The 17406-nt window shown below is 33.6% G+C and overlaps 1 protein-coding gene across 1 annotated transcript in view; it reads left to right on the top strand.

The window, feature by feature from the left end:
- LOC127732017 (protein archease-like) overlaps positions 1 to 15508 on the top strand; it is a 36662-nt gene extending 21154 nt beyond the window's left edge. The window contains exon 8 of the mRNA XM_052241066.1: positions 14250 to 15508. Coding sequence (XP_052097026.1) covers positions 14250 to 14336 — 87 coding nt within the window. The 3' untranslated portion in view covers positions 14337 to 15508. The remainder of the gene's footprint in view (positions 1 to 14249) is intronic.
- The last annotated feature ends 1898 nt before the right edge of the window (positions 15509 to 17406 follow it).

Here is a 17406-nt window from a genome sequence, read left to right on the forward strand (position 1 = left end):
CTTGCACAACAGCAAGAAATCTTTAATTGAATATAAATTCAATTCATATGACCAATTTCAAGTTCTTTGACTTCATTTATTCAGAAACCTATAATATGTCAAATATTTAATTACAATCCAAATTCAGACCGGTATCAAGCTTGAATATTGTGTCCATTTTTGCCCCAACTGTTCAGGGTTGGACCTCTGCGGGCGTATCCAGCTGCGCTCAGCGAAGCAGTTTATTGTTACACCTGCGACTTATTCGAGACATAGGGATTACAATCCGGCAGCTGTGGTGGCGTAAACTATTTTGTATGAAGCTTTATATTCAGAAGGTAAAAGACCTGGATGCTTCATACCTTGTTTATAAATGCCTTATGTAACAAAGTTTCTTTCTTTCAGTCATAAGACCATTGTCCCTGCACTTATTTTCATGGTTCTGGACAGTTACTGTTTTAAATACTGTATATCTTTTTGTCATGTAAACATTTCACTTATCATGAATATTGGGATAATACTATTTGGTCAATGGAATCCTTGCAAGGTAAACATATGTTCTACATGTCCATAGATCATTGAAAACCATCAGGTTATGTGATTTGTGTAGTAAAATTTTCATTTAAAAGACTTTCAAGGTAAGACCGATCATGAACAGTACAACAGGTAAGACGTTTCAACGTGTGAACTCTTGTTCTTACTATTGTAAGGAAATGACCTAATGCTCTTCTTTACACATTGTCATAAGTGTTTTTAAAGGGGCACTAGCTACGAGATATATAAAAAATCTAATTTATGATTTTTTTTGTTCAATCATTAATGAAAGTGAAATAGTGAAATAATTATTCGCTTTTAGCCGCCAGTATGGTTCAATTTTGTCAAAATAAGCTAAGAAACATTGATGATGAATTATTCACTTACAAGTGAATAATTCGACCTCATTGAATCCGTATTCATGTGAACCTCAATTTAACCCCTTAGCTAGAGATGGATAACACGTGAATTGCATGTGTAAAGTTATTTAAAGTAAAAATATTTCAACATTGAAAGTGAAACAAAGGTAAATCATTTGATTGACTGATCCGATCCACAAAAAAATCATTCTTATACAGGTAAAAACGATGATAAACATATATTTTTAATCTATAATACGAAATTTTACATACCTAGAAAAATCCAATAGCATGAGTTCGCTTAATCTTTTTATATCTTTATTTATGTTTACATCGCTTACATGGTCATCGGATGACTTTGGAGGTCAACTCGATAGTTAATTAGATGGCTTCTAGACTAAAATACACACGAAACGAAGCTACTTGTTATCATGCCCATGTCCTGTTAACTGTTTATTTTAGACTTTTAATAGTTTGGATAAAAGTTTTATATTGTTATAAATCAAATATGTGAATTTAATTCAAATCGGTGAACATGAATTTGACAGCTAGTGCCCCTTTAATCTACTACTATATTGTCTGAATGAGTAAATGTGTGCTTACATACCCTTGTGACTCATTTGAATGCCTGTTTTGAGGTGTTCAGTTGATATATTAGAAGGAAGTTCAAAATTCAGGTCAACACCTCTCAAGGGGGATATCCCCCATAAATCGGGGTAGATGGCAGGTCTTTACTTTGTGAACGCAACTCCTTGGAGATGTTTTACTGTAAGCTCTGATACTTGGTAAAACTATGTCCTCCCATGTATAATGGACCTTTTCATACCATCATTCTGATTTGACTATTTCTTCAATGTTATGGGATTTTCACCCTTTTTTGGACTGTGACTGTCTTACCAAAATAAATGTGGACGCAACCCTAAAAACAGAGTTTGACAGATAGCTCTCATACTTGGTAGTTTGTCTGTTATGATGTGTAATTGACCATATTATTCTGTCATTTTGATTCAACAATTTTTAAGGGAGTTAAGGGACTGATCATATTTGGGACTTTCTTAATATCACAACAATGACACATTGTGAATGCAACTCCTCTGACATAGTTTGACAGAAAGCTTTGTTCCTTGGTTCGACTGTTTTCCATTTAATATGTGTCTTTGACCATATTGTACTGTCTTTTGACTCAACCATTTTTAGATGAGTAATGGGTCTTGACAATTTTTTACCAACCCCAACAATGACACCTTGTGAATGCAACTCTGAGATCATTTGACAGAGAGCACTCATACCTTGTAGGTGTGTTTGCCATCATGTTTATTTTTTATGTTTCCATCATTTTTATGGGAGGTATATTAGGCGAGTGACTTTAACCATAAAATTATATTTTTAATGCACCCACCTAACACACGGCTAAATTATATATCATTTGAAAGCTACACATCTGTACTATCTGTTTTGCCCGGTCGTAAAAAAATCGTACGGTGCAATTTCCGTCAAATCAAGATCAAAGGCCAAGGACGAATAAGTGCATATTTTCTAAGATTTCAGCTTGATTGCATAATATGACTTTTATATACTTAATTCACATATGCAAACCATTTAAACTTTTAGCAGAGAGATTAACGGTCATTAATCAAATGCATTTTAAAATATTTAAAACGTGTTTTTGATAGACAGCACATGTTTCCTGAAATTCGAGTAAAAGTTAACAAAATGTGTGAAAACCCAAATTTTTCTTTCTGATGCAACTGCTAATCACTTAAAACTAAGTAAAACCTTGTAATAACTATCAAAGAAGTTTTTGACATCATAAATTTCTTAAATTATGCTTACTTCTAATCAAACAGCAAATCATAACAACTCATGCAGTTGCCCAAAATACCGCCATCTGCGAAAAAACAGCTTTTCAGCATTTTTTCCTATTTAAACATTGTATGTGGTCAATATAAGATTTAATAAACAAATTCTTAAGAATCTGAAAAATTTAAAGTAAAAAAATATGTGTGCGAATCATACTATTGCTTGAAATAAAGGGGGTGAAACTAAGAGATTGCAATCTGCATTGTAACTACCAGACTGAAATAAACATCTTTTGACTTTTCTAATTGTTTGATTTGTAACTTCATTATAAATATTGATGTAGTGGAGAAACCTTTTATTTATTTAATGTGAAAAATAAATTGAAAATTTAGTCAAAACTAAATAAAAATAAATTGATGAAAATTGAAATTTAAAAGAATTTAAAAACCAGTGAACACATTATAAAACTTGACTTCTTGATTGCTTAAATTGCGTTGTTCATTGTTTAAATGCATTAATTCATCAAATAAGAATAATTTTGAAGAAAAAAATCCATTAATACGCAACGATTCTAGTTACAACTAGACTTTCTGAATAGCTTGAATGACTAGTTCATTTTTCATACGAGGATGAATTCATGCAAGAGCTTCTGATGACGACTGAAAAGATGCTGCCATTATCTTGAAACTTCACTTTCCACTATATAGATGATGCCATTTCGCTGAATAGTGCCAAATTTGTCACAATGTTGGACTCGTATTTCCCATTGAAATTTAAAAAAAAAAGACTCAACAGATATAGTTTACTCTACCACTTATCTTGAAATCGACGATGAGGGTTGGTTGAGAACAAGTTTTACGACAAAAGAGATGAGCATAAATCAACCCATAAAAACACTCCTTACTAACCAATTATAAACTTTTCATTTCTATGTAGCAACATTATAGCAACACCTGCATATCTATACTATTAAAGGAGGAGACCGATTTCATTGAGCCTCAACTCCTCTGAAACAATAACAAGTCGGAATATTTATGATATGACGTATACATGTAGGGTTTTGCATTTCCTAAATTTGTCTTTGCATGTTCAGTCGACGTACTGCCCGCAAAATTAAATAAAACTCTTTATTTAAACACTTGCCCAATTGTAACGCGATTTCGCGGCATCTTCTTGTCCAGTATATATCTCCAAGTTGATACAATATTCCAGAGCTTGCATTTACTTTCACGATTGTCGTGATAGTGCGTAACTGCTCACAATAAAGATATTAAATAAAGGCAACTATAGTATACCGCTATTCAATAGTCATCAATCGATTTACTAGTAACTGAAACAAATCCGGGTCACAAACCAAAACCGTGGGAAACGCATCAACTATAAGAGGAACACAACGGAATAACAGAAACACTGAACTGCTACAAAAACAAACATTAACATACAAAGAAACAGATTATTCGATACCAACTGCCATATGCCTGACTTGGAACAGGACATTTGAAGAAAAATTCGTAAGGGTTCCGCGGAACCCAGTGTCTCGCCTACTTTTTCTGTTAATCACAGGCTCAACAAAAATGAGGAAGTAAATCAATAAAAATATTCCTCTTGATACTATCTTTTGATTGTAAGAAGCTTCTGTCGAAGTTTGGTAAAAATCCAGGATAATTTATGAATCTAATAAATGTTTAAAAACTTTAACTGCAGACTGAATGTAATGTTAACTGGAAGAAAACATAATTTCCTTCTAGATACTAGCATTTGATCATAAACAAGCTTCTGTCCAAGTTTGGTAGACCGTACAAATCCAAAATAGTATAAGAAAGTTATTAAAATTCTAAAAACTTTAACCACAGAGTGAATGTGTTGTTTCCTGGCAGAAAATCTAAGTCCATTTAAAAGTAAAATACAGAAAAAATGGATTTATTTTTTTACAAAATTTCCTTCTAGATACTAGCTTTTGATCATAAAGAAGCTTCTGTCCAAGTTTGGTACAAATCCAAAATAGTATAAGAAAGTTATTAAAATTTTAAAAACTTTAACCACAGAGTGAATGTGTTGTTTCCTGGCAGAAAATCTAAGTCCATTTAAAAGTAAAATAAGGTAAAAATGGATTTATTTTTTTACAAAATTTTCTTTTGGATACTATCTTATGATCATAAACAAGCTTCTGTCCAAGTTTGGTACAAACCTAGGATAGTTTAAGAAAGTTATTAAAATTTTAAAAACTTTAACCACAGAGTGAATGTAATATTTCCCGGCAGAAAAACTAAGTCCATTTATAAGTAAAATACGGAAAAAATGGAATTTTATTTTTACAAAATTTACTTCTGGATACTATCTTATATTCATAAACAAGCTTCTGTCCAAGTTTGGTAGAAATCCAGGATAGTTTAAGAAAGTTATTAAAATTTTAAAAACTTTAACCACAGAGTGAATATTTGTGGACGCCGCCGACGACAACGACGACGACGACGACGACGACGCCGACGGAATGTAGGATCGCTATGTCTCGCTTTTTCGACTAAAGTCGAAGGCTCGACAAAAATGGTGGTTTGAACATGGTTTTAAACCAGAGTTCAAATATAAAGTTGAAATCATCCCTTTGAAAATTTTATGGACGCCACTACGAGTTGGTTGACAATTATGAAATATCTGTTTTGCCAGATGACGACTGATAAGTTCCAATTGACGTAACCAAAATACCGTCATTTCTGCCTTGAATGTCACCTACCGAATAAGGCTTGGCACCGAGGTAGGAATTACACGAGCCACAAGACGGGTGTCACATGTGGAACATGATCTGCTCACCCTTTTAGAGCCCCTGAGTTCACCCCAAATATTTTTGGGGGGGTTTGTGTACTCAATCTGTAGTTTTATATGTTGTATTTTGTATACTGTTGCTTGTCTTGTTCGTTGATTGCCCGGCTTTGTCAGTTCGTTTTCAATTATGAGTTTGATGTCCCTTTGATATATTTCGTCACTCTTCAAGTAGTAAAAGTTTTAAAAATTGTAGATCATTGTAGTTAAATGTATCATGATAACGATGATTTGGTTCTATATATATGTCACCGTGAGCAAATTAAGTTATTTTCGCGGATATTTGTCTTATTGCGTTAATCTTCTTCACTTTACTTTGAGGCGATTTTTTTGCCGATTTTCATTACTGCAAGTTAATATTTTTAAAGTAAAATAATACCAAAGGGACAATCAACATCATAAACCATGAATCAAATAAACTGAATTAAAACCATGAACAAAATAAAATTAAAGCCCAAGAGACGAACAACAGTCCACAAAACACAGCACAGCATGAAAACGATCACTGCCTAAAACAGCGAATGATTTGATGAGGTCAGGAAGGTATTCAACTTTTTCATTTTTTTATTTCACAACTGCTTATAGTGTTTTACATACACAATGACCTGCATTTGTATTTTAAAAGCTTATGTTGAAAATACTCAATCCTATCTCTATACCTTTGAAATTTGGTTTGTGAGAATAAAGATATATAGAAGCATCTTTTATTCAAATAATTAAAGAGATTAAACTTCTAATCACATTTAATATGTCTAACACGATTTTAAACTAAATAAGAAGCAGCAGCATTATATGTAGTTCGTTTAAATCCCGCTTTAGACAACCAAGTGTTTCTAAACAAGGTTACTTATTTCAATGTTGCCTACAATTTAGTCGTAAAGTCATGTTTGCATTTAAACATGATTAAAAAAAGTAAACATATTTTTACCTCAATTAGCTCGTTTATATTCTTTTCGAACTTAAAATACCCCTTCTTTTATTATGGAAAATCATTCTCCTCCCTGATATTGACAATTAGCGATGTGCTATCTTAACATAGAATAACAAAATTATCGCTATTTGCAGATGGCAGATTTTTGGGCAACTGCAAACACTTCAATAGAAGGCTGTTCTATGAACAATAATTAATAATTGCATCTTAAAATTACAAAACAAATATTACTTGACCTAAAACCTATTATTTATCTATTTTTTTAGCATACAAATATCGATCCCCCTGTAATATCCTAACTTTAATATTGATCCGGAATATATGTCCGTCACTTCATTCCGTATGTTACTATGTACAATGTTTAACACAGTTATCTACCTTGATTAAAAGTATCAGAAATCCAGCATGGTTTGCGTCTTTATAAACAAAGACATCTACAATACTATACACAAAACACCCTTGTAAAAACACACCATCGCCTCACAGATCATTTCATTGGCGACGAGAAAATGGCAGCTTTTAATTTACCCGCATTTCCTTCCTTTGATATTGAAACGGACAAATCAAGCGCAGGTCCTCGTTGGGAAAAATGGGTTGAACGCCTAGAAAACCTTTTCATTGGTCTAGATATCGACGATGAAGACAGAAAACGTGCCTTATTATTACATTATGCTGGGGAAAGGGTCTATGATATATACGATGCCGAAAAAAAGCAAACATTAGCCTCGTATGATGCAACAAAGAAAGTCCTGAAAGACTATTTTGACCCCAAGAAGAACATACAAATGGAAATATACAAATTCCGTAGCTATAAACAATTAGATGGTCAATCATTAGATGAGTTTGTTACTGAATTACGGAAGTTATCAAAAAATTGCAAATTTGGCAACATAGACAGTGAAATTCTCACACAAGTCATTCAAAACTGCAAATCAAACAGGCTCAGACGAAGAGCTCTGAGGGAACCTGACAAGACACTTGATGACATATTGGCAACTGGAAGGGCGCTTGAGATGGCAGATTCACAAGCTCTAACTATGGAACGTGAAACCATAAATAAAGTACAATCTACACAACGTACCGCCCAAAGACAACCACAAAAGCAAAACAACCAAAGAAATAACACAAAGCCACACTACCGTAATGATAATTCTAAACAACACAAACATACATGCCGTAACTGTGGTGGACAGTACCCGCATACAAATGAATGCCCAGCTAAAGGGAAAAAATGCAACTATTGCAGTAAACTAAATCATTTCAGCAAAGTATGTAGACAGAGGCACAATCCTACTAGACAAGAAAAAGTTAGAGAGGTCCAACATAACACAGACAACAATAATTATGAATCAAGTAGTGATGAAGAATATGCATATCATATCAGCATGATTACACCGTCACGAGAACATGTAAGTGTAGTTGGTTCGAAAACACCAAGAGTAAACATTCGCATAAACGACAAACATTGCAACTTTCTTCTAGACACTGGTGCAACAGTTAACCTTCTTGACCAGAAAACTTATCACAAGATAGGAGCACCTAAGATGAAAAAGGGCAATAATCCAAATTTATTACCGTATGGCGGAAGTGATCCTTTAAAGGTCATGGGTCAATGTCAGCTTAGTGTCGAAACAAAAAGTACTATTGACTGTGACACCTTCTATGTAGTTCAAGGAAATCATGGAGCTTTGCTCGGATACCCACTTGCAAGCAAGCTAGGGCTTGTAAAGATTATTAACCAGATAACTGATCCAAAAGCAAAATATCCTAAATTGTTTGAAAGCATTGGTAAATACAAGGGAAAACCAATTAAACTGCACATAGATGAAAATGTGAAACCAGTAGCACAGAGACACAGAAGGACACCATTTCACCTTCGTGATAAAGTTGAGAAAGAACTTATAAAACTGCAAGAGCAAGATATTATTGAAAAAATAGAGGGTACACCAACACCCTGGGTGTCTCCTATAGTGACTCCACCAAAGAAAAACCCAGAAGAGATTAGACTATGTGTTGATATGCGTCAGCCGAACAAAGCTATATCTCGTGAACGACATCTTTTACCGACTATAGATGAACTGATACACGACTTAACTGGAGCAATACTGTTTACAAAGCTGGACCTAAGGTCAGGATACCACCAGCTGGAACTCCATCCTTCGTCTCGATATATAACAACATTTAGTACACATGCAGGTCTATTTTGTTACAAACGCCTCAATTTTGGAATATCATCAGCTTCAGAAATTTTCCAAGAAGTAATACGCAACGTTGTAAGTGGTATACCTGGAGTTAAAAACATTTCAGACGACATAATCATATATGGCAAATCACAGGCAGAACATGATAAAGCGTTAGATGCCACATTCAAGAGGTTACTTGAAAACGGACTAACTTTAAATCTTGAAAAATGTGAGTTTAATAAAGATCAAGTAGTGTTTTTCGGGGTTACATTTTCGAAAGATGGCATTTCGCCAGATCCAAAGAAGGTTAGCGCAATCAAAGACATGTCTCCACCGAAAAATGTACCAGAACTGCGTAGCTTTCTAGGTATGACTACATACTCATCTAGATTCATACAGAATTATGCAACATTATGTGAGCCGTTAAGAAGACTAACACGCCAAGATACAAATTGGACCTGGGGTTCTGAACAAGAAGCAGCTTTCGAAAAATTGAAATACGAACTATCTAGCGACACCGTCATGACATATTTTAATCCGAAACATGAGATTGATATTTTGGTTGATGCCAGTCCTGTTGGACTCGGGGCAATAATGTCTCAAGAAGGAAAAACTGTAGCTTATGCCAGCAGAAGTCTTACTGACACTGAAACAAGGTATAGCCAAACTGAACGAGAAGCTCTTGCTATTGTTTGGGCATGTGAACACTTTGATATGTACATAAGAGGTGCACCAAACGTGAACATTATAACAGATCACAAGCCACTAGAGCGTATTTGGCAGAAACCAAAGCCACCACTGAGAATTGAACGTTGGGGTTTGAGATTACAACCATACAAACTTAAGATAACATATCGACCAGGAAGTGAAAATCCTGCAGATTTTATGTCAAGACACCCATCAGACAACCCTGTCAAATCCCGAGAACAATCTATAGCAGAACAGTATGTGAGATTTGTTATGTCTGAAGCAGTACCTCGTGCAATGACACTTGATGAAGTTAAAATGGCTTCTTCAAAGGACAAAACTATTCAAAAGGCAATAGAATTTGTAAGAACTGGACAATGGTTTAAAATCAAAAACATAACAGATCTGGAAATTGACATTGAGGAATTACAAGCATTAAGGAGCATCAGCGGTGAACTTGTAACCTATGGTGACACTATTTTACTGAGAGACAATCGTATTGTACTCCCATCTGAACTCCGTGTGCGAGCTGTTAACATTGCGCATGAAGGTCATCAGGGTATCACCAAAACTAAAGCATTCTTACGTTCCAAGATATGGTTTCCAGGACTTAATGACAGAGTTGATAATGCAATTAAAGACTGTTCAGCATGTCAATCTGTTACACACACCAAAAGAATTGAACCGTTAAGAATGTCTGAATTGCCAGAAAAGCCGTGGGCAAATTTGAGTGCTGATTTTTGTGGTCCATTACCTAGCGGAGACCTCTTATTCGTTATTACAGATGAATATTCACGTTATCCAGTAGTTGAAGTAATTAAATCCAACTCTGCTTCAACTGTTATTCCTGTTTTGGACAAAGTTATATCTACTTTCGGAATTCCTAAAGTAATCAAAACAGATAATGGTCCTCCGTTTAACTCTCATGCATTCAGACAATATGCTGAAAATACTGGATTTGAACACCGCCGTATAACACCATTATGGCCACGTGCCAATGCCCAGGCCGAATCATTTAATAAACCAATGATGAAGACAATTAAAGCAGCTCATGTGGAAAGGAAAAGCTGGAAACAAGAACTGTTTAAATTTCTCCGACAATTTAGAGCAACTCCACACACAAGCACAGGTTACCCGCCGTTTCAGTTATTATTTAACAGGGAACCAGTAACAAAACTTCCACAAGTGCACAAACCTAACATTACCAACAGACAAATGGATGAAAATGCACGACAAAATGATGAAAGTGAAAAATGCAAAATGAAAAAACAATTTGATGATAGAAATCATGCAAAGCCGAGTAATATTGAAATAGGAAATTCCGTGTTAAGACAGACCGATCGAAAAGAAAACAAACTCACAACAGCCTATGAACCAAATCCGTATAATGTCATCAACAAGAAAGGAAGCATGATCACCGTTACAAATGGCGAGAAATTAGTTACTCGAAACTCATCAAAATTTAAGAAAGTGAACCGTCCACCGATCCGCAAAACAACTGATGAAATTGAAGAACAATTTGAAAATATATGCGACACAATACCATCAAATAATCAAGATCAACCACCCTCTTCAGGAACCAAACAACAGTCAACTACTCCGCAACAAAGCGAAAGGCCAGTACGACAAAAACATGTTCCTAAATATCTGGAAGACTATGTGCGTTAATTTTGATCAAACCATTGAAATTTATTACGTGTGCATGGGGCATAATAATCCCCTATAATTATATCAGTGAATTCAGTGAATGGGGCATAATAATCCCCTAGATTGGTAAAAGAGTAAAAAGGCTCTAAGTTTCATGAAATATGTTTTGTTGATTATATTTAGTATCATTTAGAATAGTTTAGTAGTGAACTAGACATTAGTTTGTTAGCAATCATTTTGTGGATTCTAGTCAAGAGACTCTAGTCAGAACATTTTAAACTTTATATGATCGAAAATTTGGAAATCCATTTTTATGACAATCATAGACTTCATTTCATTCTTTTGATAGATAATTTCAACAACAACAAAAATGTTTTAATGTTTAATGTTTCAATAAGTTTAAATGAAAATTATTTCTTTATCTAAGTTGAGGAGGGATGTAATATCCTAACTTTAATATTGATCCGGAATATATGTCCGTCACTTCATTCCGTATGTTACTATGTACAATGTTTAACACAGTTATCTACCTTGATTAAAAGTATCAGAAATCCAGCATGGTTTGCGTCTTTATAAACAAAGACATCTACAATACTATACACAAAACACCCTTGTAAAAACACACCATCGCCTCACAGATCATTTCACCCCCAAGATATATTTTGTTTTTGGAACAATTTTTCATTTTTTTAGGATTTGTGATGAAGTTCAATTTTCGGGAAATATTGCGCATATAACATCTTATTTTTTGTTTGATTTGGAAATAATGTATTATGTTATATAAAGTTCATATGATCTTTTGAAAAATTTTATGGTACAAGAATTAGAAAATGGCTTTTTGTTTAGTAATCGCAAAAATTGGAATGTTTTTTCATGACATTTGACCTTGATTTAACAGAAAATGCACCGTACGATTTTTTTACGACCGGACAAAACAGAAAGTACAGATTATTAGCTTTCGAATGATATATAATACAGCCGTGTGTTAGGTGGGTGCATTAAAGTCGATAACTAAGCGTCTTTTTGAAATAATTAAGTCACTCGCCTATATATGAGACGTTGATCATTTTTTTCAAAGAACGACAAGGAGTCAAATTCACTTAATAATGTTATCTATGTTCTTGTTGTACAACTCTATACTGAAAACACAATTACATTCATTGTTTACACAGGGGCCATTTTACTACGATGTAGCAATCATGTACTAAAAGGTGTTAATAATTTTTATGAAAGGTTCTGAAATTTCGGCCAGTTCAAGTGGTGCTTATTAAACATATATTGCCCATTGCATTTGTGAGATTGCAACAAAATTTAACAACAAAGTAATTTAAATGAATAAAATAAGTTGCCACCCATTGTTAATAATGTTTGTTGTCCCGTTGTTATTGGTGTTCCTTACTTAATATGGATAAATCATATACTTTAAGTATAATTTCTACGAAATAACATATTGTTACCAGTCTTAGATATAAATATAAAATATAATAAACTGTTAACACAGAGATATGTCTCGCCTATTTGTTATTTTGATAATTCAAATGTTGAAATTAAAATAGCAATACTTTAACATGTAAGTAATGCAAATATTCAAAGTCAATGAACCATGACTGAAGGTACAGGGCTAAACAATCTCCATGGAAATGAGATGTGCCAATGCTAATACAACTGCAAACCAAATACCATTAACTTTTCATAAGTTGTTCCCTTTAAACAAACCTAAACACAAACATTAACTTGTTAACTATGTAAAAGTTTCAAAGTCAATGAACCATAATTAAGGAGTGGGGTAATATAATATCCATGGAAATGAAAGTTGCAAATGCCAATACATTTGCATACCGAATATCATTGACTTAACATTAGTGGTTCATCTTAAACTGACCTAATCACAAACTAATACATGTAAACTAAGCAAAAGTTTCAAAGTCAATAGACCATGAATGAGGGGTAAGGACCAAATATTCTCCATGGAAATGAGATGTGCTAATGCTTATACAACTGCATACCAATTATCATTGACCTACCACTAACAGTTCCCCTTAAACTGACCTAATCACAAACTAATACATGAACACTAAGCAAAAGTTTCAAAGTCAATAGACCATGAATGAGGAGGCGGGGCCAAATAATCTCCATGGAAATGAGATATGCCAATGCTTATACAACTGCATATCAAATATCATTGACCTACCACTAGTAATTCACCATAAACTGACCTAATCACGAAATAATACATGTAAACTAAGTAAAGTTTCAAAGTCAATAGACCTTGACTGAGGGGGCGGGGCCAAATAATCCCCATGGTAATGTGATGTGCCAATGCTAATACAATTGCATACCAAATATCATTGACCTACCACTAGTGGTTCCCCATAAACTGACCTAATCACAAACTAAAACATGTAAACTAAGCAAAGTTTCAAAGTCACTAGACCTTTACTTAGGGGGCGGGGCCAAAAAATCTCCATCGTAATGAGATGTGCCAATGCTAATACAACTGCATACCAAATATCATTGACCTACCACTAGTGGTTCACCATGAACTAGACCTAATCACAAACTAATACATTGTTGACGCCGACGCCGGAAACAGCATACCTATGTCTCGCTTTTTGACTCCGTCAAGGCGAGACAAAAAGTAAGAATAAAAGAATTGTTTTACAAGTGGTATGAAGTTCTTTTTAAAGTAGGTTTTTTTTCTCAATTTCACGAGAAATCACCTAGTATATTCCTCGACTACTGTTGAATTGTATTCATTTTAATCAATATTTACAAAACAACAATTGCACTAACATGCAGGAACATATATATATTGACATAGATATACAGATATACTGTTCCCAGCAACATGTTAGGGAAATACATTAAACAGTTACCATGTATTTATGCATCTCTTCCTTTCTATACATTCGCCTAGGAGGAATACTTATAAATTATCGTTGGTCATCTCAATGAGATTAATTTTCTCGCTTGAGCCGGTACGGCGAAAGTGAGAAAAGCAATTGAGTTGAGATGACCAATGATAATCAGTTTATTGCTATTTTACCTATGACAACGTTGCTAATTTCATTGACAACGGCACTTGCGCCCTTAGTTTCTAGCGATAATTTTTCATATCACTCTACTGTCCTGAGAAAGGAAATTATCAGTCAGTAAGATCAAAGGAAAATTTGGTAATTTTTAATATTAATCTAGAGATACGCGTTGGACTACAAATATCTATGTTTTACTTACAAAATATCTATGTTTTACTTGAAAAATATTCTACTTTCAATTGTTTTATCTAAATATTTGATTGATTATGTTTTTCAGGGAACAGAAGTAAAAGCCATCACCTATTCTAATATGCAGATTTATGACGGAGAAAAACATGAAGTTTTTGTCATTATTGATATTTGATGAATGTTGTAAATACATTTTGTAATAAACATATGGCTGTAGGTTGCATATAATTGCAAACTTCATTTGAACTCTAGTGGCTAGTTGTCTGATTGGCAATCATGCCACATCTCCTTATTCTTATATTCACAATTTATTTTCATAAAAAAAAACAAGTTATTAGTATATTTACTAAATCACATTGAAAAATACAAGTGTTGACCATGTGCAATTCGCATATAGCATATTAAATTATAAGTCTTGTACCTTTGATGAAGTTTTACATGTTCTTCATTAATTCATTAGTTCAGGAAGCATCTTTTTAAGAGAGGATTCCTGATTTTTTTGACAAATTATGCATTAAACATCTAAAAAGAATGGTATATATATGGAGCAGTTATACTTAAATTTCGTACTAATTTGGATTTTAGACCAAATTCAACAAGACAAAGTTCCTAGTTTTATTCCATATTATTGCAACCAATCATTTTATTCTTTGTTTCCGCTCATACAAAAAGACTTATTTAATTGGTTACAAAGAACTACTGTGGTATCCGAGTAAAATAGAAATAATTCTTTATAAATATGATCAGTTCACATCTCTAAGTCATACAACAATGGGTGTTGTCAAGACTGTTGATGAAGTTGCATCAAAAAGAATTAAGAATGCTTAGAAAAAGATATAGCTCCATTTATTTTCTACTATATTTACATAAAAGTCCATGATATAATCAATTAAGATAAAAACCAATTCACGAATTCAAATATCGAAAACATTCAATGTTTGAACGCACAATACTGATACTTACCTCATGGGCTACATGTATTCCTCAATTTATATGTTGTCCATTCACTCATCGAATATATTTTTTCTATATTTGAATTTTTGGATTAGTTATTCTATAGTTGACTCTCATGCTACCTATATTTAATTTGAAACAATCATTTATAAATGGCATGTGCCTGTTTTGTAATGCTTAGAAGAGTTTAGAAGCCTATACCAAAGTATGTACGTTATGTGACATCTTAAATGGTTAATAACAACAAGTTCCCACTCAAATTATTATTAACCTGATCTGTATAGTTTCAGTTAAATTTAATCTCGCCTGTCCAAAAGATTGCTCTAACTGGAGGATCATATTGTTTAACACATATTAGGCATCACATTAATAAATGTTTTTATACGACCGCAACATTTTGGCGTTCGTTAATTGTGATGAAGTCGGCGTCGTCGTCCGAAGACATTTGGTTTCCAGACAATAACTTGAGTATAATTATATGGATCTCTATGAAATTGTAAAACAAGGTTCCAAACCACAAAAGAAAGGTTGAGATTGATTTTGGGGGTTATTGTATTAACTGTTTATTTCGGAATAAAGGGCCAAAGGGTCCAAAATTAAAGTTTGATTTTAACAAAAATTGAAATCGGGTTCTTTGATAGGCTGAATCTAAATAAAGGCAACAGTAGTATTCCGCTATTCAAAAGTCATAAATCGATTGAGAGAAAACAAATCCGGGTTACAAACTAAAACCGAGGGAATCACATCAACTATAACAGGAAAACAATCGAACAATAGAAACACTGAAGTGCAACAAAAACAAACGCCAACATACATAGAAACGGATTATTTGATAACAACCTCCATATTCCTGACTTGGTACAGGACATTTTAAGAAAAAGGTGGGTTGAACTTGGTTTTATGGCTAGCCAAACCTCCCGCTTATATGGCAATGTTAAAAAATATCGCTAAAATGACAACACTACGTGACAGGAATACAGTACAAACAAACGCAAGAACACTCAGCACAGAGAAACGCATAAATAAATAATATAAAAGTACATTTCAACATGTAAACTGTATAATAACAACGAACACTTCCTTTTAAAACAACAGCACAGCACACCACAAACCGTGGAGTTTTTTTGTGACGTATATGTAATCTTGAAATTCATACAATCACATGAAACGAGATCCAAAAATTAACAATTATTTCACAATACTAGTCCAAATAATTACCATGATTATGACGGTCTTGAAAGGCTATTTTAAATTAATGCTGTGACGACGTCATACTTATTTGGACTAACACAAACTTTATACTTGGAAAATGGAAATTAACTCGACTATACTGACAAATAAGATATATGTGAAATGTACCGACAATACAGAATTCAAACCACTAACGATAAGACATAACACAATATCCAACCGATCCCACTAAAGAAGCATAACTTAAACATGAATGTTGGATGTATAAAAACCGAGACACGTCGTATAGCAATGCAAATTCACACTCGATAAACATTCATATTCAGGAATTGGTAACGTTCGGTACTTAGCAGACCGACGACATAGATGTTAATTCACAATCTAAGACGTGGTTAAAATGTCGTTAGTCAGTTTAGACACAAACACATCGTATAGATCAACCAATTCGTGATGGTGTCCATAAAATTTACGGAGTGTCATTTTTATACGCCCGTTTACGGGACGTATTAGGGTATATACCGTTGTCCGTCCGACGCCAACATGTCGGACATTAACTCAAAAACGCTTTAACCAATTTGCATAAAACTTTGGTGAATTGTTTATATCTATTGACGTGAGCTCCCTTTCGTTTTTTATAATTTAAGATTTTACGTTTCCGAGTAATGGGGTTTTATTCATTAAAAAAAGGGGGATTTTTCAGTTTTCGGACAAGAACTCAAGAATGCTTTCACCAACTTGCAAGAAATTGTGGGGAAATGTTTATATCTATTGACATGAGCTCTCTTTCGATTTTTATATATTTTAGATTTTACGTTTCCGAGTTACAGGGTTTTATTCATAAACAAGAGGCTCTCAAGAGCCTGAATCGCTCACCTGTATTTCAGAGGAGAAGATTTTTAAATGTTAGCAAACTTGATGAACAAATTGTGTAAAATTGTCTTTAAAGGGCAATAACTCCTTAAGGGGTCAATTGACAATTTTGGTCATATTAACTTTTTTGTAGATCTTACTTTGCTGAACATTATTGCTGCTTACAGTTTATATATATCTATAATAATATTCAAAATAATAACAAAAAACTGCAAAATTTTGTTAAAACT

This window comes from Mytilus californianus, unplaced genomic scaffold (assembly GCF_021869535.1).
Source record: "Mytilus californianus isolate M0D057914Y unplaced genomic scaffold, xbMytCali1.0.p SCAF_21, whole genome shotgun sequence".
Taxonomy (NCBI): Eukaryota; Metazoa; Mollusca; class Bivalvia; order Mytilida; family Mytilidae; genus Mytilus; species Mytilus californianus.